This window comes from Chelonia mydas, chromosome 8 (assembly GCF_015237465.2).
Source record: "Chelonia mydas isolate rCheMyd1 chromosome 8, rCheMyd1.pri.v2, whole genome shotgun sequence".
NCBI lineage: Eukaryota > Metazoa > Chordata > Testudines > Cheloniidae > Chelonia > Chelonia mydas.
This window is the reverse complement of record NC_057854.1, coordinates 4,345,281-4,372,625: the sequence shown is the minus strand read 5'-3', so window position 1 is coordinate 4,372,625 and position 27,345 is coordinate 4,345,281. Positions and strand designations below refer to the sequence as shown.

Here is a 27,345-nt window from a genome sequence, read left to right as displayed (position 1 = left end):
CAGAATCAGACAAGCTCATAATTTCAGTCTCAGATCTTCCATTTTATTTACTTTTAATATTAACCTGTTTATTTAGTGCTGGTCTATCTTAGCAGCTTCTGACACACAGGAAAGCTCTGTAGAAGATAGTCTCAACTATGCACGTTAAGTGGATTTGTTGATTGTAGGGTGTCCCTTACTCTGAAGCATCTTTGACAATTCCTAAAGCACATCTTTAAGATAATTGATGGGATTGTTGTCCCTTCAGTTGTACTGGATGCTTATGGCCCTGTACATAATGACCTCTGTCATTAAGTCTCCAAAAGAGATTAGAGGAGGGAGAATGTTGAGATACTTAATCCAGGAGGTCTCTGGCAGGGAATTGCAGTTTCATTAGTGCCCTGGATATCAGTGGCTCATACACATTATAGAAAGAAGGGATATGATTTTTAGAGCCTGTTTCAGATCAGGTTTCAGAGTAACAGCCGTGTTAGTCTGTATTCGCAAAAAGAAAAGGAGTACTTGTGGCACCTTAGAGACTAACCAATTTATTTGAGCATGAGCTTTCGTGAGCTACAGCTCACTTCATCAGCTGCCACTGAGTAAAATAAGTCAACTTCAGCTTGGGAGCTTTAAATTGAGTCAGTAGGTGGCACTGTCTAGTTTGTGAGTGGTAGGACGATGCTGAAAACTTGTAATGTGTTAAAGCTCATTCTTTGGCCATCATGATGGTATTAACGGATACATGCACAGAATTCCAGCTGATCTCATTGGAAGCTTTGTATTGGTAGCAAGAGTACAACATGGAACAAAGTTTTTATATGCTTTGTTGGTCACTAGGAGGAAACTAGTTTTTCTATATCATGCTTCAGACCAAATAGTGCCTTTGAGAGAGTTTTTGTGATACTGAGGCAAAGGAAATGCTCTGACCTTAATGGAGAATGATTATACAGTCCATAGAGTGGCTGTGTTATAAAACTCCCATCTTGTTGCTGTTGTGTCTCACTTTTATCTTTGAGAGAAAACATCAAGGTCTGCTTTATAGATGAGGATATCTCCTCCCTACTAGGCAATAGAAGTTTCTCCTCACTACCTGATGCTTTGAACATGAAAGACCAAATAGAGGGTGAGTTTAAGGTTCAATACCTTAACACGAGGCAGGGATGGGGTGAATGATCTGTAGCATGTCATCCACGAATGTCTGTATTCCAGACCTTCCTTCCATCTCTGGAAGCTACCCATTGTGAGTGGAATGGAAGAGATTCAATTTCAGTTCTTATACTGTACCCATCACACAAGAGTCTTCCCCTGCCTGGCTTAAGTTTCTATAACAATTGGATGATAAAGATTGCTATGTGGATACAAACAAACTGCAATTTTTATATAACTCCTGGATAGGTTTTTATAATCTTGAATATCTCAAGTAAAGCATAGCATCATTCTGCCATGAGGTGTGGTACATAGCATATCTTGGGTGCTAAAATTTAAGCAATATGAGGTGCTAGGGGTCCTGAAGAAATAGGAAATGTATTCCCAAACCGATACCATCAATGAGTGCTCATTTGTCCACTGGCTAACGCTGTCTTGCATTCATGCAATAGGAGCAGCATATCTGTGATGCAGGGGGTCACTCGTGTAGTGAGTGCCTCCTAGTGGCTGGGTGTGGTACTGCAGGCCTTTCCTCCCCCTACCTGGTAAGCTATCAACCTCACTTGATGGCTCTTCAGTAGTTGAGCCGCTCAATCAAAAGTAAAAAAACCCTTCCCAGGTAGAAAAAAGTTAAATGCTCTACCTGCCCTTCACCTAGGCTTCCCAACAGAGCCTTACCTTCTTTTCAGGGCTTAGGCCACTTTGCTAGTAGGATGGCAGCTGGGAGGCCTGGGCTCACTTGCTACTCTGGGTCCCTGCACACAGCAGCTGTGTACTACTTCCTTCAGTTTGCTGTTGCTGTTCCCTGGGCATTTTCCCATGTAACCCCTTCTCTTCACCCTGACCTCAGGGCTGAAGTTCTCAAATCCTCTTCCTTGCTGAAAGCAAGTATCACCAGAACCCATTTTCTGGTTCTCTTGCGCGCCTGTAACCGGCAACAAGCCCCCTTCTGTGCTCTGGTCCTAGCCAGGAACTGATCTGTTCATGCCCTGGAGCTCCTTTTATCTGAGCCTGCTGGGCTCTGATTGGCTGCTTCCACAAGGCTCCTCTAGGCATGCCCGGAGGACCCAACTGTGCTGCTCCTTCCTGGAGCAGGGTTTAGAAGGACCACAGGGCCTCCAGCGTGGGGCCTCAAAGGCCCCGGTGCATGCCATCACAGTATCACCAATGTGACTCCATTTTAGTTTTTCCTGAGTGGTACAACCCTAATAAAACAGGAAAGGCACGCTCCTCTGCAAATCTCTGATGCACACTGGAGAAGCCCTTCCTCAAAGTAGCTACATGCTACTAGCAGCAGCTGCCGTTAACCAATCCAGGTGAAGTGACTAAACTCTTTTTTAAAACCCCCCCAGCATCCCATTGAATCTTTTATAGGGTAAATTATCACATTCAGGTGACTTAATCTGTTTGGGGTCCCTTTTGTCTGGGGAGGGAAGATCATTGAACTACCATGTACACCCCTCTAAATTAAACACCAATTGTCATTTATTAAGCGCTGTAATAAGGCTGCTCCCAGATATCCTTTCAAGTTAACTGTCTCTCTTGAGCACTAAAGGTTGTCCTCAACTTGCCCTTCAGATGTACACCTGACCTCTATACAAGGTTGTTTCCTTATATGAATGTCATTCTCTACTTAAATGCAATCTGCAAACCGAGGGGCAGTGTTGTTTATATTCTTTTCAGCTTTTTTTATCATGCACTGCAGCCCAAAAGCTTAAACTAAACCCTCCTTTTTTATTTCCCATTAGAAATGCTGTTTGTGTTTGGCCTGGAATGCTTCGTGATAAATGGGGAACTACTGAAATGGTGACATTGCAAAAGGCAAGTCTGAACTACAGAAAGGAATTTCAAGTCATGGTCTAAAACTTTTAGGTAGGGGTATTAGTATCAGGAACTAATCTTTTGGGTGAACATCTTCGTTAGAGTCAATGTTCCTGTCCTTTTAATTAAGGTGTGGGCTGCTCACAACGCTCATGCTTTGCACCCTGCAGCAGACCCAGGAAAGAACATTCTCGTTTTTCTTCTTAGCAAAAAAAGACCATGAAAGAAATATCAAGCAGGAAAAACTCTATCAGAAAGAAGCACAAGCCCAATATCCTAAAAATCCTTCACCTTTCATTTCCATAACACCTCTTTCCATTGTCACCAGGTCATCGTGCTCTCAGCTGATCATTGCAATGTCTACTATGCTCTTGATGCATCTGTCCACCTTAGAATGCAATAAACAGGATAATTTGGGGGAAAGAATGAGCCTGGATTAGTGTGGCTGGCTGCTATCTTTTCACCAATAATAGGACAGAAATGGCTCAGCAGTGAATTGGTTTTGTTAACTTGGTGCATAAGAGCTTTAATGCAGGAGTTAATCTGAATCAGCTGTGGAAAATTCACTACATCTCTAATGCTACAAAGTTTTATGCTGTCAAGTGATATATATAAAAAAGTTTTGGGGTACTTTTTTTTTTTTTTTAAACTTTCTACTGTGCTTTCCCAGTCAGTAATCTGAATTTCAGTTAAGTTGTTCTGAGACAGGTCTAGACAGAAAATCCTGTACTAAGTACTGTAACAAGCCTTTGGCAGAAGGTGATCATTGACAGTGACCTCCAATTAAATAATACTCTTGAATAGAGTCCTACCTTGGGATCAATACATGGGCCTCTACTAATTGTATTAATGAAACATAGGACAATATAAACTCAGCATTATGTACATCTATTGAAACAGGCATTGGAGAGCAAGCAAGCATGCATGAAGGAAGAGGGACCTGGAGAGATTAGAAGTTAGAGCTGTACTCAGTGACATGTGATTTAATGGAAGGAAATTTGAAGCACAATGAAACCTTTGCTCAGATCCTTCTCCAATAAGCAAACCTTTCAAACTGTCCCCAAGTTTTCTAGTGCACTGAAAAATTGAAGGTTCTCTATCCTTCAGTCAAACTTAACACCCTTCAGTGTAGATTCAATTTCAGCCAAACATCTGCTCAGCTAGGTTTTAAATAGTCACCATCAAGAGAGCTCACCGCAATAACTGTGGGAAGTCATAATCAGTTTAGATGCGTGGTCAGGGGATCAGGCTGCTATTTTGTAAGGTAGAGGACAAAGCAATCTGAAGGTGATGAATGATAAACTGGATATGATCTTGCAATGGATCTTAAATATGATCACATCTACCACTGTGATAGTGGCCAATGTCATTCTTAGTCTTGGCTGTATATAAGATACACAGCCACAGATTTACTCTTGGCTGAGTTTGGCAAGCCTGGTGGCCATGCAGATGTTCCTGTTGGACTCCCCAGCTACAGCTGTTGCTTGTAGGGTCACATGGTGGAGAACATGCACATGGCAGAACCATCTTGGGGATGAGGTGACTCTATAAAATAGTTGCCTTTAGCCAACGTTCATGGGCATTATTCTGCAGGAATGAAATAGTTTTAGTGTAGATCAAGCATTGCCCATAAACCTGTCTGTCTGGTCAGGAGAGCAAAGGCAACTAGGAGGGTCCTGGTTTTTAATCCTTATTGAGTTGCCCAATGTGGTCTAGGGGTTAATTAGGTACTGGGAGTTGCTACTCCTGAGTTCTATTGCAATATGGGAGTTAGTACCCCTGATCACTGTTGCTGTATCCGGCACTGACTCACTGCATGACCTTGGTCACTCTCTAGACTTCTGAATGCTTCACATTTACCCACCTATATGAGGTACATAATCCCATCTACATCACAGGCATGACGAGATCAGTTTATAAAGCACTTGGAGATCCTTGGATTAAAGGGACAAGAGAAATAGAAAGTGGTGTTTAGTTTCTGCCAGCCATATGAAAAGCAGCCAGCGGGAATGATGAGAAAGTCCTATGCGAGCCGAACTCTATCTTTTCAATAGAACTAAGGTTAAGCCTAATATCCTTGATGAACAACAAAAATAAAGTGTGACGTACGTTACCATATGTTCTATAGACCTTGCTGAAAATACCCCTATAATTCTGGCTCTCTAGAGAACAGGCCATTGATTGCTGAGCGACATCTAGCCAGCTGCAGTTCAGCCATGTAATTTAAAATAATTACTAATTAAACAAAAATAAAAGAGTCTATAATAACAATAATCAACTCAGCATTGGTTATTAGCCAAGTTAATTTTTGCTGGAGCGTTACCTAGGGAAAATAACTTAAAGCAGGGTGGGGGTGGGGGGGGGGCAATCTCTTAAACGGAAGGGGATGGAGTGATTTCTGGAACTGCAGCCAGAGACTGACTTCTTGAGCATTAAGGCTCTAGTAAGAAATGGAGGGGATCTCCAGGGTGCACTCGGCAACCAGAGAGCTAATTTTGTATTCTATCGCTATCATCAACATTCTCTTCTTGTTTCAAGAAACTCGTACATTAACACAGAGGGGAGGCTGCCATTGAAAAGAGCAGGCCAAGGACAGCTTCATAGTTCTGTTCAGTTGGGCTAACATAGCCCACCTTGGAGTATTAGTTGAGAATTTGACTTGGTGAGAATCGTTGTTTGCCCATTCTTCCCCACTGCTGATTTCAAGAGTAGAGCATTCTTGCAACCGATGGGAAGAACAACCCCCAACCCCAGCTAAAATATAGGTCTGAAATATATACCATCTGGATGTAATTTGTTACGGTTGAGTATCAACAAGAAAGGGTTAAAAGTTAAATTCAGAAATATAGATGTGTGAAGTATAAATGCTTTATAGAAAACAAGCATGCAACGTATTGGGGGTAGTGAGAAAGATGTCACTAATGGGTAGGGGTAATACCCAAGTTATACGCCATGCATCTTTTCTGTTCATGGGCTATTTCTATCTGAAGCAATCTGTCGGATGACTATGGATGGCACAAAATCTCCCTCTATGAAAGCAGTTTCACTGCTGGGAATGGAACATAAACAGTAAATCTGAGAAGTCGCTCTCCTATTAATAATCCAAGAACGTGGCTCATGTAGCTTAAAAGAGTGCCACAGTCAAAAGGTTCTGGTGATTATTATTTCTATACACTTGGACTACTTGCTCAATTTCTTTTAAAGTTCAGCTAAATATAGATGCATTTGGAAAATAAGGGTCTGATTCTCCCCTCGTTTACGTCATTTCAACTCCATTGACTTTCATGGAGTTACTCCAGGGTTATACCAGTGTGAGATCATCATCAGGCCCAAAGAATTTCACAAGAGTGGAATTACTAATGGACTATTCGCAAAAAGAAAAGGAGTACTTGTGGCACCTTAGAGACTAACCAATTTATTTGAGCATAAGCTTTCGTGAGCTACAGCTCACTTCATCGGATGCATTCAGTGGAAAATACAGTGAGGAGATTTATATACACGCAGAACATGAAAAAATGGGTGTTATCATACACACTGTAAGGAGAGTGATCACTTAAGATGAGCTATTACCAGCAGGAGAGCGGGAGGCAGAGGGGAAGAAAACCTTTTGTAGTGATAATCAAGGTGGGCCATTTCCAGCAGTTAACGGACTATTGTACTCTGGCACACACAATCCCTGTTATAGAGGGGGACCAGAGCAGTGAACTTCAGAGCCAGACGCAGATCTGGATTTGTTCTTCTCCAGAGCTTCGATCCCTGACTTTGGATCCTCCATTCCAGCATTGATTCCTCTTTTCAGTGCAATAATTGAGGACTCTTCTGTCACCACTAAATTATTTGGTGGCTTGGATTATCTTCTCCTTTCATTCCTTTTAATGGGAGGGTGCAAAACAGTTTTCTGTCCTGAGTTATTAATCAAAACCACAGAGTGGCCAAGAGTGGAATGAAGGCATTTATACATGTTACTAAAGTAAGACTGCTTCAGAATGAACAGCTAATAAGCAAGAAATGAGTCCATATATCACCTATTGATTATCGCCTGCAGAAGAGGGCAAACAGAAGCCCTTATTGTATGCTGTCCATGTAAAGGAAAGCTTTAATTAGATGAAAACAGAATGGATGGCGAGATGGGCTGTACACAGCCATTAAAAGGTTGTTATTCATAATTAGCTATTTTAGATATTTCCAGTTCTTGGGTCTTTTCCCTCCATGCACTTTAAAAATTCCCAGATGCATTAAGATGAACACAGTAGTTAGTAAATTTCCCCCTGTGTATTGTACAAGCTCAAGGTTATGAGCGAGAACTAGTACTGTCATGTCATAAATCAGGTATAATGAAACAGCTTGAGAGCAAGCACAGGCGAGTCCTGCTTCCCTCATGCTGTGCATATCCTAAAGCTCTTAAGGTGGAGTCGGCAGTGAGACTGCTTAAAGCACTAAGGATAAAGGGCCTGATTCTACCACGCTTACTGGCCCAGAGTAGAACTTTATTTCATGGGTGGTTGCAGTGAATACAAGGTACGGTTCACGCTGTGCAAGGGTGGCAGAACCTATCCAACTACTCAGACAGCCCCCCATTATTGTAGTATCTGAGAACCTCACGATCTGTAATGTATGTATCCTAATAACACCCTGGTGAGGCAGGGCAGGGCATTTGTCCCCATTGTACAGATGATGCCAATTTTTAAAAAGGGCTTCAGAGGTGATCCTGGCAATTACAGGCCAGTAAGCCTGACTTCAGTACCAGGCAAACTGGCTGAAACTATAGTAAAGAACAAAATTGTCAGACACATAGATGAACACAATTTGTTGGGGGAAGAGGCAACATGGTTTTTCTAAAGGGAAATCATGCCTCACCAATCTACTAGAACTCTTTGAGGGGGTCAGCAAGCATGTGGACAAGGGGGATCCAGTGTACTTAGATTTTCAGAAAGCCTTTGACAAGGTCCCTCATCAAAGGCTCTTAAGCAAAGAAAGCTGTCATGGGATAAGAGGGAAGGTCCTCTCATGGATCAGTAACTGGTTAAAAGATAGGAAACAAAGGGTAGGAGTAAGTGGTCAGTTTTCAGAATGGAGAAAGGTAAATAGTGATGTCCCCCAGGGATCTGTACTGGGCCCAGTCCTATTCAACATATTAATAAATGATCTGGAAAAAGGGGTAAACAGTGAGGAGGCAAAATTTGCAGAAGATACAAAACAACTCAAGATAGTTAACTCCCAAGCAGACTGCGAAGAGATACAAAAGGATCTCACAAAACTGAGTGACTGGGCAGCAAAATGGCAGATGAAATTCAATGTTGATAAATGCAAAGTAATGCACACTGGAAAACATAATCCCAACTATCCCTATAAAATGATGGGGTCTAAATTAGCTGTTACCACTCAAGAAAGAGATCTTGGAGTCATTGTGGCTAGTTCTCTGAAAACATCCACTCAGTGTGCAGCGGCAGTCAAAGAAGCGAACAGAATGTTGGGAATCATTAAGAAAGGGACAGATAATAAGACATAAAATATCATGTTGCCTCTATATAAATCCATGGTACGCCCACATCTTGAATACTGCGTGCTGATGTGGTTGCCCCATCTCAAAAAAGATATATTGGAATTGGAAAAGGTTCAGAAAAGGGCAACAAAAATTATTAGGGGTATGAAACGGCTTCCGTATGAGGAGAGATTAATAAGACTGGGACTTTTCAGCTTGGAAAAGAGACAGCTAAGGGGAGATATGATTGAGGTCTATAAAATCATGACTGGTGTAGAGAAAGTAAATAACGGAGTGTTATTTACTCCTTCTCATAACACAAGAACTAGGGGTCTCCAAATGAAATGAATAGGCAGCAGGTTTAAAACAAACAAAAGGAAGTATTTTTTTCACACACCACACAGTCAGCCTGTTGAACTCTTTGCCAGAGGATGTTGTGAAGCAAGACTCTAGCAGGGTTCAAAAAAGAACTAGATACATTCATGGAGGATAGGTCCATCAATGACTATTAGCCAGGATGGGCAGAGATGGTGTCCCGAGCCTCTGTTTGCCAGAAGCTGGGAATGGGTGATACGGGATGGATTGCTTGATAATTACCTGTTCTGTTCATTCCCTCTGGGGCTCCTGGCATTGGCCGCTAAAGACAGGATACTGGGCTAGATGGACCTTTGGCCTGACCCAGTATGGCCGTGTCTATGTTCTTATGACTGAGGCACAGGGAGAGGAAGTGACTTGCCCATGGTCACACAGGTGGTATGTGGCAGAGCAGGGATTGTGCCTGGGCATGCCAAGTCCTAGCCTTAACCCTTAACCACTACGCGATCCTTCAACCCCTAGCTAAGCAGCTTGCAATTATAGGGGCTGGGCTCTGTCTCCATGTCCCATGTTGAGTGGCACTTTACTCAGCGGCTCTAGTGAGATGACTCACGTGAGTAGCAAGAGGTTCAACGCCCAGCCCTAGTGCAGTAGCAGCTGTTATGTTAACCAACCCAATTTCTTCCTCGTGAATAACTGTGCAAAGTTTAATTCTCATGAACAGTACCAAGTAGCTGTTCACGTGTGTCTGGAAACCAAAGGTGAGGTGTTTTGAGGGATGGAGAAAATCATCTCTTTAAGGAACTTTTTCACCTCTAGTTGGATATTAATGCCCTACCAGATCCATCCTGGAGTTGGGACTTTCTTTGATACAGCTGAAAATTGATATATATGTAGGGGGCCAGATCCTCACTTGGTGTAAGCTGACATTGCTTCAACTGACATCAAAGAAGCCACATCAAAGTTGTGGACAAATTGGAGAAAGTCCAGAGAAGAGCAACAAAAATGATTAAGGTCTAGAAAACATGAGCTATGAGGAAAGATTGGGAAAACTGGGTTTGTTTAGTTTGGAGAAGAGAAGACTGAGACAGGGCATGATAACAGTTTTCAAGTACATAAAAGGTTGTTACAAGGAGGAGGGTGAAAAATGGTTCTCCTTAACCTCTGAGGGTAGGACATGAAGCAATGGGCTTAAACTGCAGCAAGGGTAGTTTAGGTTGGACATTAGGAAAACTTCCTAACTATCAGAGTAGTTAAGCACTGGAACAAATTGCCTAGGGAGGTTGTGAAATCTCCATCACTGAAGGTTTTTAAGAGCAGGTTAGACAAACACCTGTCAGGAATAGTCTAATTATCATATAGTCCTGCCTGGAGTGCCGGGGACTGGACTATTGAGGTCCCTTCCAGTCCTACACTTCTGTGATTCTCTGATGATTTACACTGCTGAGAATCTGGTCCAAAGTATTTGAGTCTGAACATTTTATTGTCAAACTATTGATGCTGTATTCTTTAAACGGAGTAACTTATCACTTGAAATAAACTTTAAAAAGCTACTGATCACAAACTTCGATGAGGTAGAGAAATATAATTATCTGCATTTTACCAGTGGAGAAACTGAGGCAGAGAAAGTGAGGGATTTGCCCAGATTCAGAGAAAGACCCCATGGAAGAGCCAGTAGAACTGAAGAGTTCCTACTTCTTATGAATAGTAGGATTGCTCAAGAACAGACCTAGAATGTGCTATGGTATGCTCTAGAACATGGATCTGCCCCTGTTCCTTTTGGACAGCTCCAAAAGTGGGAAAGGGTTTGCTTACCAGTTCTGTTGCAGATTCAGCTAAAAACTCATGAGAACAGATGATCATAGATCCACAGATTTCAAGGCCAGAAGGAACCATTAGATCATCTAATTTGACTTTCTGCATAATACATACAGGCCATAGAATTTCACCCAGTTACCCCTACACTGAGCCCAAGGGCCTACTTTTGACTACAGCAAATCCTTTCAGAAAGGCATCCAGGCTTGATTTGAAGACTTCAAGAGATGGAGAATCTACCACTTCCCTTGGTCATTTGTTCCAATGGTTAATCAACCTCACTGTTTAAAAAAAGCTCCTTCTTTCTGATTTTAATGTCTCTGGCTTTAACTTTAAGCCATTGTTCTTGTTATGCTTTTCTACTCTAGGTTAAAGAACCCATTTGGGCCTCATATTTGCTCCCTGTGAAAGTACTAATACACAATGGATCTGCTCTAGTTTGAGCTGGCTAGCAGTCTGCCCTTCTTTAAACAGAGCTTGCAAAGCTCTAGCCCTGTTTCCAGGGATTTTCCCTTCTGTTATAGCTATTATAAAACTATACGATTCATACTGTATTCTACCTGTGGCTAGTCTGCAGGCTGGATAGAAAAATGTCTCTGTCTACATGTTTCAGAGTAGCAGCCATGTTAGTCTGTATTCACAAAAAGAAAAGGAGGACTTGTGGCACCTTAGAGACTAACAAATTTATTTGAGCATAGGCTTTCGTGAGCTACAGCTCACTTGATCGGATGCATTCAGTGGAAAATACAGTGGGGAGATTTATATACACAGAGAACATGAAACAATGGGTGTTACCGTACACACTGTAACGAGAGTGATCACTTAAGGTGAGCTATGGTTCATGAAAGCCATGTGAGAACACCGCTAGTAGCAACCATGTTTAAACACATCTGTGCTAACAGCTTCCTCCTTAGTATAGACAGGGCCTAAGACAAATGTGCAGTTTGACTATAGAAATTTGGACAGGAAAAACGTGGCACCTTCTTGAACACTTTCCCTATTTTTTACTGAAACTTACTTGCCAAAATAAAGACCATTCTACCCTATACAAAACATTTGGGATTGCAGTGTTCTTAGAGGGGAAGAGCGTTTGCCAAAGCTAGTCTCTAAAGGCAATGAGGTCTGGGAGTCGGACTAGTGGAAATGACAGAGCTCACCCCAGCTCAGACTTGGGTGAGTGTCCTAAGGGAAAGTATCTGGCATGGCTGCCCTCATCTCAGCTGCATCTGAGTTGCTGACTGAGTCAGTACTACGCTGAACTCCTGGTTTCCACAGGTTGCAGAGTAGCAGCCGTGTTAGTCTTGTGGCACCTTAGAGACTAACCAATTTATTTGAGCATAAGCTTTCGTGGGCTACAGCCCACTTCATCGGATGTTTTTCACAAACGAAGTTGTCTGCTTTTGTGTTCGGAGTGTTACATTTAAAATTGGGGATTCCCCACCTGTGCCCATCAGTTCTTAGATGTCTGTTATTTGCTTTTATTTTGCTTGTTTTGTGGAGGATATCTGTGTTGTTTTGGGCCTGTGCTTGCTGCTTTTGCAGGGACGGATGGTTTTGAACGAATTATTTAGCTTGTCTTTCCCCATCTGTTCTTATGTTGGATATTTGTTTCTTTGGGGGCCTTTTGTGTCTGTGTTGAGAATGCATTTCTTTTTGCAATGTTAAGAGAGATTTATATTTTAATGGGTATTTGTTTTATCTATCACATTCTGGATTTATTCATTTGATAGACTTAATCTCTCAGCAATGCATGCAATCTTTCTCGGTCCTGATCTAGCATGCAGGGATTTTATTCATTTAGCAGTTGGGCTTTTCAATCAGATAGCGATTAGGGCTTGATCCTGAGCAATGCTGACTGTGTTCGACTTCATAAGGAGTTGGAGGCGCTCAGCAATTTGCAGAAGGCACACAGCACCTTGCAGTTTTGGGCCCTAAAAAGATTTGTCTACGTACAAATCATCTGCATAAGTTAGCGTGTAATACACATCTTTCCAAGATAGGTCAGATCCTTCATCAAATATTACTGAAGGAGATTTCCCGCTGGTAAACTGGATTGATCCATAAGCGAGGGATTGAAAACAAAGAAACAAAAATGTCCCCTTGAGCTGGATTAACCCCTTTTGGGGGCTCTGATTTGAGGCTTGTTTGAGCTTTATATCTATCCCCAGCCCTCTGGGGATCTAAGGAAAGACAGCTTTGTTTTGCAGGAAGTCCTCAAACGAGAGCTGGTTGGAAACAGGATTTTTTTTCCTGTGGAAAATTTTAGACCAGAGCAAAATAAAAGAAGTTTTCATGTCAATTTTTCAGCTTCAGTTCTGACTTTGTCAGGACAAACTGATACTGCTGTCCTTGCAACTTACATCTGCAGCTCATGCACATCTCTCAGCTTCTGCTTAGTTTTCTCGCAGTTTAAATCCCTTTGTCTGAGGCAGCGCAATAAACATCTGCATTTTTTTTAAAAGTAAGCCTGCATATGAAATCTTGTTCAGATATGACATCTATACCTTCAAGGTGAAATGCAGCAGCATCCCACAATTGGTAGTCCCTTTGGCACAGCTGCTGTTTTGGTGGACTAGCATAATCCCTAGCATTGACAGCATAAACATTCTGTGGCAGCTTTGCAAAGCTCTGCAGGCAGCCAGTTATTTACTAATGATCTCCATCTCAGGACTCGCCTCCTCCTTCCTCAGCTCTAGACAGGAAAATGTTTCAGTTTAATGTGGTCTTCTTGGACAGCGGACTAGGTGGATTCTGGCTTCCAATATGCAATAACAGCAATGCCACCATAGGTATTTTTGATGTTGAGTCAGCCCTATGCTAATCACATTCCTCCTTTTAGTTCCCTCATTACCCAGGCTTCACTTGCAGATCCTGTTTATGTTTACAATGACCTGAAGGGGGGATGCTTTGCAACTCTTGTTACATCCAACCAGAGAAAGCGCTCCCCTCAATAGCTCTCTTCTAACAAAGGAAATAGAAGAGCATGTTCTTCCAGAGCACTTCCAACAATTTGCCTCCCCAGACCTAATTTGTCAGGTGCTAGGACCCTGCACAAAAACGCAGTGTTCTTCTGCTGACTCACTCTGACAGCCAGACCAGGTGGATGCTATTAGCTCCAGCTGAAGCATACAATAGGATAGGGAAAGAAAAGTCCTGCAGGGTGCAAATCTAGAACCAGCTAAGCCCAGGAGGACGCTTAGGGCTATGTTATGTTTTGGTTAATGAAAAGGCACATTCTAGGAAGGGGTAAGTTTAGAGCAGCTGCATAGTGTTTGTAAGGCGCAGAGTGGGAATGCCACTTGCTTACAGGTAGATGTATATTCTTGATTTAGTGATTAGACTTTAGCTGCAATTTTCTAAATAAGAGCAGCACAGCTAAAACCCCAAGAACTAACCAGAGACTGTCTTTTTTCATCCAAATCCATAGAGGGCATGCCTGTATCTATTTGGCGCATCCTGGAGGTTACAGGTAGGTGTGTAGTGCTGCTTAGCTTAGAGGAAAGCTTTTGAACGAGAGCCCTTCCAGAAATACTTCCTGGCTTCTTTAGCAGAGTCCTCTGAAATTTTCCTTCTTAAACAATGGCGGCAGCTCTTTATTGAGAGGCCTTTGAAACCATGACACCACATAGACATAATTCTCTAGACTCCATGTGACTTGCCTCAGATAATCCATTCTCCCTTCGCTTGGTAAGGAGAGGGGTATCGCTTCCTAACTGATGACTATCCAGCAGCTCTGCAGTGCCGTCAGCGACAGAATCCGATATAGGACTTTCATCCAGTGACAGTGATGAAGTGGTTATTAAATGTAATAGAAATCACTCAGGCCCGTTTTCATTAAAAGCTTCATTCTTATCGCTGGCTCTCAACATTTCTAGGAACAGAGGTGGCTAGAATTACACAACTAATGAGAAAATCCTACATTATCAATAATTTTCCCTACACACACACATACACTTTAAGCAACGGATTGACACATCATCTGCTAAATCTTAATCTTGAAAGCCTGCAGCCCCTCTCTCCAGCTTGGTCACTGGGCCTTTGAACGATGATTGGAGTGGACTAAACTGTGTATAATTTTCATCTTTTGGGTATTCATCATGGAGCAAAGCACCAGGGGTTTGAACAATAATCATTCCATTTCACAGAGCGCATGCCCGAGAAAGAGAGAGTGGGAAAATGTCAGAGCCCCTTCCATTATCCAGCTCTTTTGAATCCGAACATAAAGTATTAATTTAAATCAACTGAAACACATTAAAAACTTGATGTTCTCTCTTTGCCCCAGAAGTACGCTACTGATAAGAAATGAATTAAAAATGCAAGGTTTTCAAATAGCGTAAATGCTCTGTATTTCAAATGAAGCTGGTCTTTTTATGTGTGGTGTTTTGGACTAAAAAAAATTAAATGCACATAACTCGACCTTTTCCAGGAATCCGAACTGTTTAAACTAATGTTTGTATTGTTTAATTTTCTTGCTTCCATCTTCTAGACAGAACTGGAACCCTCAACGCAGCAAGGCTGAGCAGCCGCAGAACAGAAAATCTCGGGAAGAAATTTGTCTTTGGGGGATTATCAGTGCAGTTTTACTGACTCGTGTATTTTTGTAGAATGTGTGGTAACCTCCAGTTAGCATCTGATTAAAAGAGGTAACGTGGTGTAGTGGATTGGGCACTAGACTGGGAGTCTGGAGACCTGACTTCCGTTCCTGGCTCTGCCACTAAATGGCTGGGTGCCTTTGGGCAAGTCACTTCATTTCTGTGTGCCCATGTTTCCCCTCGGTCTGTCTTGTCCATTTAGATTGTTGGTTCTTGGTGGCCATGTGTTACCCTTACTATGTGTTTGTACAGCACAATGTGGCCCTGATCTCAGCTAGGGACTCTAGACACCTGTTGTAATATAGATCATAATCATTATTAATACTCAGGATTAAACCTCACGAAACACCCATTGACATCACTGGGAGCTTTGTCTGAGTAAAGACTGGGTAATAAGAAAGGGCAAAATTTGGCTTGGCTTGCAAGGCTGAGCATGGGGCTGTAAGGCCAGATCGCAGGTAGGAGCATCGTGGGGGGAGAAGCGCCCAAGGGTCTGCTACATATCCACCTTGTGCAAGTGGGCATGAGCAGGTATGATAAGGCGGGGAGTGGTCTCCACCCCGCCAATATACCAACTAGCATAGTAATGCTGGGGGATTGCACTGCACAGGCCTGCAGGACGCTTCCTCCATGGAGTAGGGGAAAACCAGAAGGCCGCTTATGCTTCTCAGAGCTGCAGGCAGCTTCCTAAGGTACTTGTGGGGCAGTATGGTAATTGGCTGCCCCTTGCTTGGGGCTCATGGCAAAGCAACAGCTGAGCTCTGAGCAGAGTAAGGAACTCTGGGTTTGGTCCAGGCTGAAGGGCAGTGACGTTGCCAAGAGTCTGCTGGGGTATCAGGATGAGATCACCGGAATATTTTCCTCTGGAGATGTAAGCCAGGATTTAAAAGTGAGCCCTTTGTGGTAGAAAGGTAATGTGCATCTGAGCCCCCACACATGTATTAAAATAACTGGATTTTTTTTTTTTGTACCAGCTCCCACATTCTCTGCTGTTTCCATGTAGTGCTAAATTGAACTTCAGGTGGGATTGTAAAGCATCCTAAGAAAGGCTTGCATGAAAGGGGCTATAGAAATGGAAGACATTGTTGTGTCTCCGTATTGTAAATAAAATCTATTTTCAGGTAGCCCGGCATTCAGTTACAGTCTCTCTGCAGAACAACGCATCTTTCAGGTATGAAATTAACTTTGAAATTCACATGTTTGTGCTTCATGGAGAATAGGTGTATGCAGGAGGGCTGGATGTTGTCATCTACATCTCGAACGTGTCCTTGGTCGTCTGAAAGAGAGAGATGCTATAGATGTGCAATCAATCTCTTTTCCCTATGAGTTTAATAGACTTTTTGAACAATCTCATTTCAATGCCCCTTTGTTCTATAATGGAGTCCAGGCTGAGCTGGTTGCTCTGTAAAAGCTTTTTCAACATATGAATTAAGGATTTATCTCGACTGACTATTCAGTCCAATTAAAACCAGTGTCTTCTGCTAAAGCAAGTGCAAAGGGAGCAATGGTGAATGATTTCATGAAAATCAGACAAACAATAAAAGCAAGAGGAGGGCACTGTATTATTCATGCATATTCTTAGAGTAATGATTGTACTTCCCCCTCCTAAAAAGCCTCTGCTCTTAGAGGAAACGATTCTAAATGCTTGTTTATCAAACTTGCCGTAACTGGAGTCCAGCGTGAATTATTAAAATGTATATGAAGTGCAGGGAGTTTGGTTGTTTCTTTTCCTTTTGACAGCTGTCTGTGAGAAATAAAATTAAAAGGAGAAAATTCAGCAAAGATGGTGATGCAGCGACTGGAGGAAAAGAGCTGGACTCTGGATCCAAGGTTGCGAAAGGCTGATGAAAATGATGAGCTACGTAATTACGAGACCTGTCGCCTGCATGGGTGGGAACTCTGGGAAAGAAGGTGGGGCAGTGGGAGGGAATAAGAGTAAGGTAGGGTTGTAGGAAGTGACCAGAATGGAGGAAGGGTGAGTGATATGGGGAGGGCGCTGTGGCACTGGTGGGGGAGTTACGTCTTTCTCTATTTATATCTATAGCACCTATCACCATAGTTTCTAAGTGCTAGATAACAACGGCGAATGTGTGCCAGGGATTTCAGGGTGCACTAGGAATGGGCCAGTGGCGAGTAGCAGTGAGGAAGGGGAAATCCGGAGCAGTCAAATCAGATTCAGCCTTGTAAGCGGATAATAGTCTAGCCAAGTAAAAAGGTGACAAGAAACGAGATGAGGCCCACATGACAGTTCGACATATGTTGGCTGTGATGTAATAAACATGAGGTTCTTTTGATTTGTCTCAGAGTCTTTTCACGTTTTCAATCTTTTCTCCCCAGCCATGAGGGTTAGATAACTACCTTTCACAAAAACAAAACAGCACACGGAGCTTCTCCGGTCACCACCTGACTCTGGGGCCTGGGGTGAAAAAAAAAGTCACCAAAATATTGCAAGTCTTGCAATAAAACCATGATTCTCCAGCATGAATTTCTCTCAAGGATTGCTGGGTTCAGAAACAGGACAGATGAGCCCAAGAGATACCATGGAGATTCCTTGACTTCAGCCTGACCTTCTCTTTCATTAAGTCCATGAATTCAGGGGAAGGCCCTGAACCAGCAAAGCACTTAAGTACATGCTAACCTTTAAGCACAAATAATCCCATTGATTTCAATGGAACAACTCAGGTGCTTAAAGTGAAGCACCTTCCTGGATTAGAGCCGCTATGTATGTTGTTACTGTGTCCACCAGTCTTTTCCCTTCCTAGTTCCTGTTGCATGGAATCTAGATTTCTACAGGTGAGGAGGATATTTGGCAATAACCATTCCTAAAGTGTGTGTCATGTGCAACTGTGGTGCTGTACATAGGCACCAACTCCATGGGTGCTCCAGGGCTCACCCACCCACTGGAAAGAAAAGGGGGTGCTCAGCAGCTGCAGGGCCAGATTAATCTTTTGTGGGCCCCAGTGCCCAACCGTGGCCTCGTCCCTCTTCCACCCAACCTCTGCCTAAGGCCCCGCCCCTGCTTGGCCTCTTCCCCCTGAAGCCCCTCCTTGTTTGGCTCTGCAGCCCCGCCCCCACTCAGCCTCTTCCCCGAGGCCCCCACCCACGCTTTGCACAGAGGGAGGGGATGGAGAGGAGTACTCACCGGCAAAAGCAAAAGGTCAGTGCCCGTGGTGCTGTGTATGTACTCCTGAATGCTCATAATGTACCTGAGATCAGGCAGGCATGTGTGCTGTCTTGACCCAAGTGCTCAGGAGCAGCACTGCTTTCATCGAAGTCCCCTGGCAGAAAAATATGTCTGTGCATTGTTTCCTTCCCCACTATCACATTCTTAACATTTATAATTGAATCCTTTAAAAAAAGAAGTAAGAATTTGTCTTCTCCAAAGCAAAGGACAAAATGACTCTTCATTAATTGTTCTTTCTGAGTCGCTTGCCTTGTAGGCCATATAATAGCATGAGGCTTTTAGTGCAGTGGGCCAAAAAAACCAAACAAAGAAACCATCTTTGTACTGACTAGTACAATTCCCTGACCAAAAAAACTGCGAAAAAGGGGAACGTTTCTGTCTATTTTTATCTGCTCTGAAGTCATTAACAGACACACTGGGAATTCTACAAAGCAACAGCTCAGAAAACAAACAGAATTGCTCAGTGCTGAATATGATTCTTGCAACATCTATGCTTTTAGAGAGCTGTACAGCTGGAATAATTTAGTCTGGGTTTTTCTCTGTCCCCTGTTGGCTCTCATTTTGGAATATGGTCAGGTCCTGAGAGTTTGGTTTTTGCATAATTGAAGCACCAGAACATATTAAATCGAGGGCTAATGGTGATGGGTTTTTTTCTTCCAGTCTGAGTGATCAATTATGCATTAGCAGGCAATCAACGATCAAAGGGATTCTATTTTCTCAATTGAATTTGAGGATTTTGGAATTGGAACGGATGAAATGTAGCTAATGAGTCATTTCAGGAGGGAAGAGACAGGATCCTGGTGCCTTCGGCATACAGCACTGGGCCTGACTGCTCTGCAGAATGTTTTGGAATGTCTGCGTGATGTACACGTGTCCCCTGCCGCTCCAAGAGGGACAAATGAGGGTGGGGAAGGGGGAAACCTGTCCAAAGGTTACCAGACAAGGAGCGCTATGAACTAGAGTCTTCTGCCCAGCAGTCCTCCTGGCATTTGAAATAATAACGAGTCAAGCAACTGGAGCTGGCTCTGCCTCTTGTACCTGTAACAAATAACGACCAGAATAGTTAACGATAATTACAATGACCAGAAAATACACATGACTCTGACATGGGATTTTGCTGCTAGGAAGCGCTTCACCTGAACGGGACAGAGTCATTATCCTTTTTGTTGTGTGCATATTGTCAGAGGGTAGTTGATTGGCACTGTCTTGTTCTGTGATTGACGTGGTGAGCTCCATTTTCAAGCTCGGCAGCCTGCATTTGGGCACAGAGTCCCACAGGTTTGTGCTCAGATCAGCCATTAAAAACTTGAAATGGGCATTTGGGTCCCTCATTTCCAATCTACGGCCTCAGCTCCGCAAGGTACTTCTTCAGGTCCCTAACTATAAGCTCATGGGTAGTGCGACTGGCTTCAGTGCCTTGCTCCCAGGCTTCAAGTTAGGCATGGGCTTAAGTCAGGGGCGAAAGTAAGTCGAGTGACTTACCGGTACTCTGGGGCCAGCTCGAGCCCCCGGAAGGGGCGGGGCCTAGGGCGGAAGGGGCAGGGCTGAGGGGGTCAGAGCCAGCCCCAGCCCACCCTGTAAGGTAAGTGCCCCCCCCCCCTCCCCCCCGGGGTAGCAGCAGCAGCCCAGGGCTCCAGGGGCTATTTAAAGGGCCCGCGGTTCCCCTGTTTCTACTGCCCCGGTCCTTTAAATAGCCGCCGGAGCCCTGGAGTAGCGGTGGCGGGGCTCCAGCAGCTATTTAAAGGGCTGGGGTGGTAGAAGCAGGGGAGCCCCAGGTCCTTTAAATAGCTGCCAGAGCCCTGCAGCCGCTACCCCAGGGCTCCAGCAGCGGGGCTCTGGAGGCAATTTAAAGGGCCTGGGGCTCCAGCCTCTGCTGGGAGCCCCAGGCCCTTTAAATTGCCCCCTGGGGAAGCCGGGCTGCCCCAGTACGGTGCACCAGCTCTTGCCGGTACGCCGTACCGGGGCATACCAGCTTACTTTCACCTCTGGCTTAAGTATGCTGCGGAGCAGTGTCTAAGTGCCCAAATGCACAACTGGGCACCCAAATGAAGGCACCAAATTTGCAGATTGTATCCTTCGGTCGAGATCCCCAGCTGGAATGTGACAGATGTGGGGAGGCTATGTCATCATTTTATAAATACTATGTATGACATTGTTACTCAGAGAGACTGTGTAACTATCTTCGGGTAAGTGGAATAGTTGTTATACACCTATCTTTCTTTAATTCAGTCTGGGCTGTCTTCAAGAAGAAGACAAAAGCTCCTAGATGAGAACATCCCACACATCAGCGAAAGTTATTAGCCTCAAGGATCCTACATGCTGTCTCCAATGAAGTTGCAAGCCTTATTTTGCCAGTGCTGGGATTTTGCCATTCAAAGGTAAATAGCTAAAATGTGACTTGGACTCCATGAATGGGGATGATCAAAAGACTGAGCAGGAGTTAAGGACACACTCCCTGAAGCAACAGGAACTGGTTCGTGAGTTAAGGGAGCAGATTATGTCAGTCAGACCCTAGAGGAGTTGGGGTGTTAGTCGGAAGTTTAGGCCTAGCAGAATCTACTTATGGAAGATGGATAGACACCTGGCAAGCTAGACATGTGTATAGACGGTTTATTGATTTCAGACATTTTCTTGTAAATGTTTCAGTTCTAAATAAACAATACTTTGCTTAAGAAGACTGTCTGGTGACTGAGTACCACTGTTCATAGCCCCCAGAAGGGAGGGAACTGCAGGTACTGAACCCTAGTCAGACCCTCTGAGGTAATCCGGGGGACTGCAGCGCAGGGCCAGGTCTGTGGGAGATTTGTGTGATTCCACTCTGAGGAAGTGACAGCTTGAGACTTGAGAGGGGTGCACTCTGCTGAGACCAGGTGGGATCAGACGTGCAGTTAGCCCCATAACTGTGACATTGAAGAATTAAGTTCTCCTTAAAATGCTTTCAGTATTCTGTCCCACCTATTGTTTTGAATGTAGACAGAAATCTGTCTGTCTGTCTATCGCATTCACCATGGTGTCTGGGTTTCTGACAGAAGTGATCTTATTTTACAAATACAGAAAATAGGCAATTATGACACACACAAAAAATCAAACTTTTTTGCCTTAAAACCCACCATTTTAATAGGATTTTAAATGAATTCCATGCTCATTGTTTCTTATTTTGTTTGGATCATGCCTCATAATAAGCGCTGTGAAATTAATGTGAACCTATTACTAAATTATAATGGAACAATTATGGAAATAATGCATTTATTATCACTAGTGCTAGTAGCATGAATATCGAAGCAAGCTCTAATGACCTGACTCTCTGTAGCCTTTATTAATATATCTATAGCAGAAAACCTGCTTGGGCTTTACACTAAAGATGCGCTGAGCCAAAACCCCAGACCCAAATATTTTCAAACTTGGGAGATGCTTTGATCTCTAAAAAAAGAAAAGGAGGACTTGTGGCACCTTAGAGATTTTGTTCATCGAAAATGGTCTTTTTTCAAAAACTCAAATTTTCATTAAGGAATTAATTAATTTCAAAAGGTTCCGTTTTTGTCACTGATGAAACCCTAAGATGGAAAGCTTTTAGTTTTCAGTTTTTCCCTCCCTTCTCCTCCCCCGACCTGGCAAAATGGCAAAAGGGGGCAAAAAGGAGAGAAAGAAGGGGAATTAACACACACCCACCCCACATTTTGAATGATAAATTAAAAAATATAAATTAAAAATTATGCTGTTTCAAAACCTGCAGAATGAACAATATTTAGAATTTTTTCAGAATATTTGGAAAACGCCCTTTGCCATTTTTGAACAGCTCAATTATTTTTACCTTCAGATTTAACTTGTTTTGATAGGCCAGTAAAGTTCTGTAACAGACAGAAAGCAGCCACTAGAGGTTAGAATTAAACAAAGGTCTGCTAGAGATCAAAGGTTTCAGAGTAGCAACCGTGTTAGTCTGTATCCGCAAAAAGAAAAGGAGGGCTTGTAATGACCCATCCACTCCCAGTCTCTATTCAAGCCTAAGTTAATTGTATCCAGTTTGCAAATTAATTCCAATTCAGCAGTCTCTCGTTGGAGTCTGTTTTTGAAGTTTTTTTGTTGAAGTATTGCCACTTTTAGGTCTGTAATCGAGTAATCAGAGAGATTGAAGTGTTCTCCGACTGGTTTATGAATGTTATAATTCTGGACATCTGATTTGTGTCCATTTATTCTTTTACATAGAGACTGTCCAGTTTGACCAATGTACATGACAGAGGGGCATTGCTGGCACATGATGGCATATATCACATTGGTAGAATAGAGACTGGGAGTGGATGGGTCATTACACAAAGTAAAACTATTTCCCCATGTTTATCCCCCCCGCCCAGCCCTCGATCTGCTGGCAATGCCCCTACTTATACATCCCAAAATGCCATTGGCCTTCTTGGCAACAAGGGCACACTGTTGACTCATATCCAGCTTCTCATCCACTGTAACCCCTAGGTCTTTTTCTGCAGAACTGCTGCCGAGCCATTCGGTCCCTAGTCTGTAGCAGTGCATGGGATTCTTCCATCCTAAGTGCAGGACTCTGCACTTGTCCTTGTGAACCTCATCAGATTTCTTTTGGCCCAATCCTCTAATTTGTCTAGGGCCCTATGTATTCTATCCCTACCCTCCAGCATATCTACCTCTCCTCCCAGTTTAGTGTCATCTGCAAACTTGCTGAGGGTGCACTCCATCCTCCAGATCATTTATGAAGACATTGAATAAAACCAGCCCAAGGACCAACCCTTGGGGCACTCCACTTGATACCGGCTGCCAACGAGACATGGAGCCATTGATCACTACCTGTTGAGCCCAACAATCTAGCCAACTTTCTATCCACCTTATAGTCCATTCATCCAGCCCATACTTCTTTAACTTGCTGGCAAGAATACTGTGGGAGACCGTGTCAAAAGCTTTCCTAAAGTCAAGGAACAACACGTCCACTGCTTTCCTCTCATCCACAGAGCCAGTTATCTTGTCATAGAAGGCAATTAGATTAGTCAGGCCTTCTTCATGATTGTGGGGCTCTTTAGGATGCAGGGGTCTGCGTGAATGGATCTGAATGTAGGATTGAAGCCATAGAGCAGGGATGGCCAAACTGTGGCTTGCGAGCCATATGTGGCTCTTTTACTGTTAAAATGCGGCTCGCAAGTCCCCCATGCTGCCCCCCTTCTCTGCCTACCAGACTGGGAAGAGGCGCTCAAGACCTTTGCCGTGCAGTGGGGTCGTGGGGTAGGGGCTTTAGCACTGCGGGGCGCATCTGCCGCGGCTTGGGGCTTCAGCTGGACTGGGGCTGAAGCCCCGAGCCCTGGCTCTCAAACTTCTGAAGATTGTCGTATGCAGCTCAGAGGGCCAGTAAGTTTGGCCACCCCTGCCATAGAGTGTAAGTGAAAAATATTGTTATGGCAGGTGTCACCAGATGGCACTATTACACGTAGTCTTCCATGTTCTTTTCCTTAGCAGGTGAGCGAGTTTTGACTCTTTGGGAGACATGCTGCGCTGTTAAGGATTATACAACGTTTGTGTGTAGGGCAGATGTGTGAGCAGCTTGTGAGTTTATTCTCTGCTTTGGGCTCTGATTAGAATCAATTCTTGAGGCAGAGCTTCCCCCAGGGAATCAGGTATTGGTGTTGGGCTGAGATCCCTGGAAGAAGGGATTGCCTTCCATGCTATTTGACCATCTACATCACTGCTTTCCCTTGCACTGGGATGCTGCCCTGCAAGGCCTTGGACATCTGCTACCACTTGGCAAAAGGGCAATGCTGATGTCTGAAAAGGACACTGGAGTCAGAAGAAGGCCAAGGCTATCTTCATTCTCTAAGTGGTAATAATAAGCCCAAAATGAAATGGTCCGATTAAGAGCAGTTATTTTATTCTGTCTCTTTAAAGTGTTTGTTTTCTTGTGCACTCTCCATCTATATTTTTGGTGCTCATATTTCTTGGAGCCATGGATTGTGGTGCTTTCTGCTGGGTTTATGTAGGAAATGTTTGTGATGATCAACTCCAGGAGATCAGAACTCATCCCCCGCAACACACAAATGCACCGGCTGTAAAGCATTATTTTAACAATCACTTTACTGGCTGTGGGTCATTACCTGTGGCTGGATATGTGTGTGTGCGTGTGTGTGTGTGTGTGTGTGTGTTTGTGTTTGTACACTCTTCAAAGAAAGTTTCTCCATTTTCTTTCAACAGGCTTTTTATCTTTTATTTTGTAACTTGAAAATCAGAGTGAAAAACAAGAGAAGGAAGCATGTCCCAGTCATGGCATTTTATAGAACAATAATGACATAAAAAGGGTATTTATTTTCAGAAGAAAGCAAACACAAAATCTACCTTTAAATTAAATGTAGTTGCAAAGAGCCACTGACCTCTCATGAAAAACTTTGAGCCAGATTCATTGTTAACGTAACTCCGTTGTCTTCAGACCATAGAATTGTCACATTAGTCATTTTCAAAAAATCATTTTGAGGAAACCAAAATGTTTCTTGAGAAGAAATCCAACTGCTCCATATTTCATCTGGAAATGAGTACTTACTGGGGCACTGAAAATGGTGACTATAATAACTTCCACACTCCTGCTTTGCTTCTCATCTGATGAGTTCAGTTTAGTCCAGGGATGAATTTTGCACTTTTTTTTAGAGGCGAGCTAGCTTTCTTATATTTTCTGAATTTCTCTTCGGTGGGTCTGTACTAACTAGGGCCAAATTTTTGGCAGCTGGATGTTTCACCCTTAAGCATAGGTGCTGGAACTAAGGGTGCGGGGGGTGCTGCAGCACCCGCTATCTTGCAGTGGTTTCCATTATATACAGGGTTCACAGTTTAGTTCAATGGCTCTCAGCACCCCCATTATACAAATTGTTCCAGCACCCCTGCCCTTAAGAGATCATCTCCTGTTACTTATTCCCCACCTAGCGTTGTTAAGGGGCCCAATCCTCCATGTGCTGAATTGAAATGCCATACTATCCATTGCTCTGAAATGCCACTCGTGTTTGGATGATTTGCTGAAGTACTGGGTGGTGCCATGCTACCAGCCCCAGAAATAACTCTGCTAACGGTAGTTCTACTCCATGGCTCTATAGACCCTCACCTCTGTCAAAGGCATATTTTTCTCTTAGGTCTTGCTTAATATTGCCCCTCCATATTCTTGGTTGGCCACAAGATTGGACTCCATAAGTGGATTTGTAGAAATGATACCACAGTGCCAGTCACTCAGATTTTCCGATGCAGCTACCTCATTCCTTCCTTCACGGCTGTGTTTAGAGTAGATGTGGGGAATGCTTGCCTGCAATCTGCCCCAGATGGATAGGGGACTGAGGGAGGGAGGTACCTAGGGAGTGGGGAAGGCCAGGAGGTATGGAAGTGGCTCAGGGAAAGGCAGGAAGGTGCGGGGAACGGACCTTGGCTGCCGTGTAGATCCTTGAGCTGCAACCCAAGTTCCCCTGCCAGTCACGGCGGGAATGGCACATGGGGCAGTGAAGTGGGAGACTGCCTGAGACAGCTGCGGAGCAGGAACTTTGATTACCCCCCATCCCCAGAAAGGGAAGCCATTGGGTTGACCCGGCCGGAGGGCTGAGTTGTGAAGAGGATGCTCTGGCTTCCTGGAGCGAGAGCGGGGCTACAGAGGAGAAACTGGTTTCAGAGTAGCAGCCGTGTTAGTCTGTATTCACAAAAAGAAAAGTGTATTCGATGAAGTGAGCTGTAGCTCACAAAAGCTTATGCTCAAATAAATTGGTTCATCTCTAAGGTGCCACAAATCCTCCTTTTCTTTTAGAGGAGAAACTGACAGGGTGTAACCGCTGGCAGGAGCGTTGCCTGACCGAGCTAATCCCCAGAACCGCATCGTCCAGCAGTGAGCAGAGTTACCCGTCAAAGGCACAAAGTGGGACGTGTAACACTCACAGACCCTAGCCAGTAGGTCGCAGGGGCATGAGCTGCTCCTCTGTGGTTAAAATCCCCTTCTTAATTCCCCTGTCCCGGCCCTTTCCCTGTGCTGCTTCGGCGCTCAGCAGGGCCATTCCCTCCTCCACGCGGCAGCCACGGGAGATGGAGGGGCCATCTCCTCTGTTTGCCTGGGTTTTATTTGGTGCATGGTTAACCTTTAGTCAGTGCACTTATTTACTTTGGGTTTTAACAGTGTGAGAAGGTCACAACAAATTTAGACTCCGGCATTTGAAGCTCTTAGAGCAATAAATCACAATGCGTGGCACCCCAGCACCATCTCGCCAGAACCAGAGAAATCCAATTTGGTCCCTAATACAAAGGCAAGCGCAGTACTGTGGTGAGAGGGTTTTGACGTATGGTTCTGAAAGAACCTACCCATTTCTCCTCTATAAATTAACAACTCTTCCGCAGAGCTGACAAGTAACTCATATTCTTGGCGCTGGTCCTGCTTTGGTTTTGTTCCCAGTCACCCCCCATTCCAGCCTCTTGATCTTTCTGAAAATCCACAAGGAGGAAAGACATACCAGCCCCGAAGCGGGGTATTGAAACACTAGTGACGTTAGCAGAGCTCCTGGGTTCAGTGAATGTGCTTCTTGTGCACTGAATGCCAGAATCTCAGGCACTTGTCTCCGCAGGCCTTTATTCCTATCCCATAACACACAGAAAATTTCCTCCTTCCTATTCCTGATCCAGGACACCTTCCCCAGGTAGGGGATCAGAGCGTCCTCCAGGTCATCTGGTCACCAGAGCCTGGGGGGAGCAGAAATGAAACAACTGTAAGCAAACACTCTACTCTAGTGCATAGACAAAGCACTGGAGAATAAGCCCGAGGAAACTAAACTGCATTGGTCTAGACGGGCTGGATAACCTAACATATATGTCCCTCTCTGAATTCTATGGCCCTGGCTGCATTACTTCTCGTGTCTTGCTTTCTACATTCCTGCTAATACATCCCAGAATGATGTTTGCTTGTGGTCCACAATGACCCCAGATCCCTTTCCACAGTACTCTTTCCTAGGCAGTCATTTCCAATTTTGTATGTGTGCAACTGATTGTTCCTT

General features: G+C 43.9%; 1 protein-coding gene across 9 annotated transcripts in view; it reads left to right on the top strand.

The window, feature by feature from the left end:
• MRPL22 (mitochondrial ribosomal protein L22) overlaps nt 1-17,043 on the top strand; it is a 31,763-nt gene extending 14,720 nt beyond the window's left edge. Inside the window, exons 8-11 of one of the 9 annotated variants that reach the window (XR_005226626.2) lie at nt 1,049-1,105; nt 2,877-2,949; nt 13,989-14,030; nt 15,048-15,139. Coding sequence is in view for 5 of the 9 variants with exons in the window: in XM_037907990.2 (XP_037763918.1) it covers nt 13,989-14,030; nt 15,048-15,148 (143 nt within the window). In the remaining 4 variants the exon portion in view is untranslated. Of the gene's footprint in view, nt 1-1,048; nt 1,106-2,876; nt 2,950-11,640; nt 11,715-13,988; nt 14,031-15,047; nt 16,858-16,893 lie in introns of those variants that run through there. The other 8 variants (XR_005226624.2, XR_005226625.2, XR_005226627.2 and 5 more) reach the window with 8 other exon arrangements.
• The last annotated feature ends 10,302 nt before the right edge of the window (nt 17,044-27,345 follow it).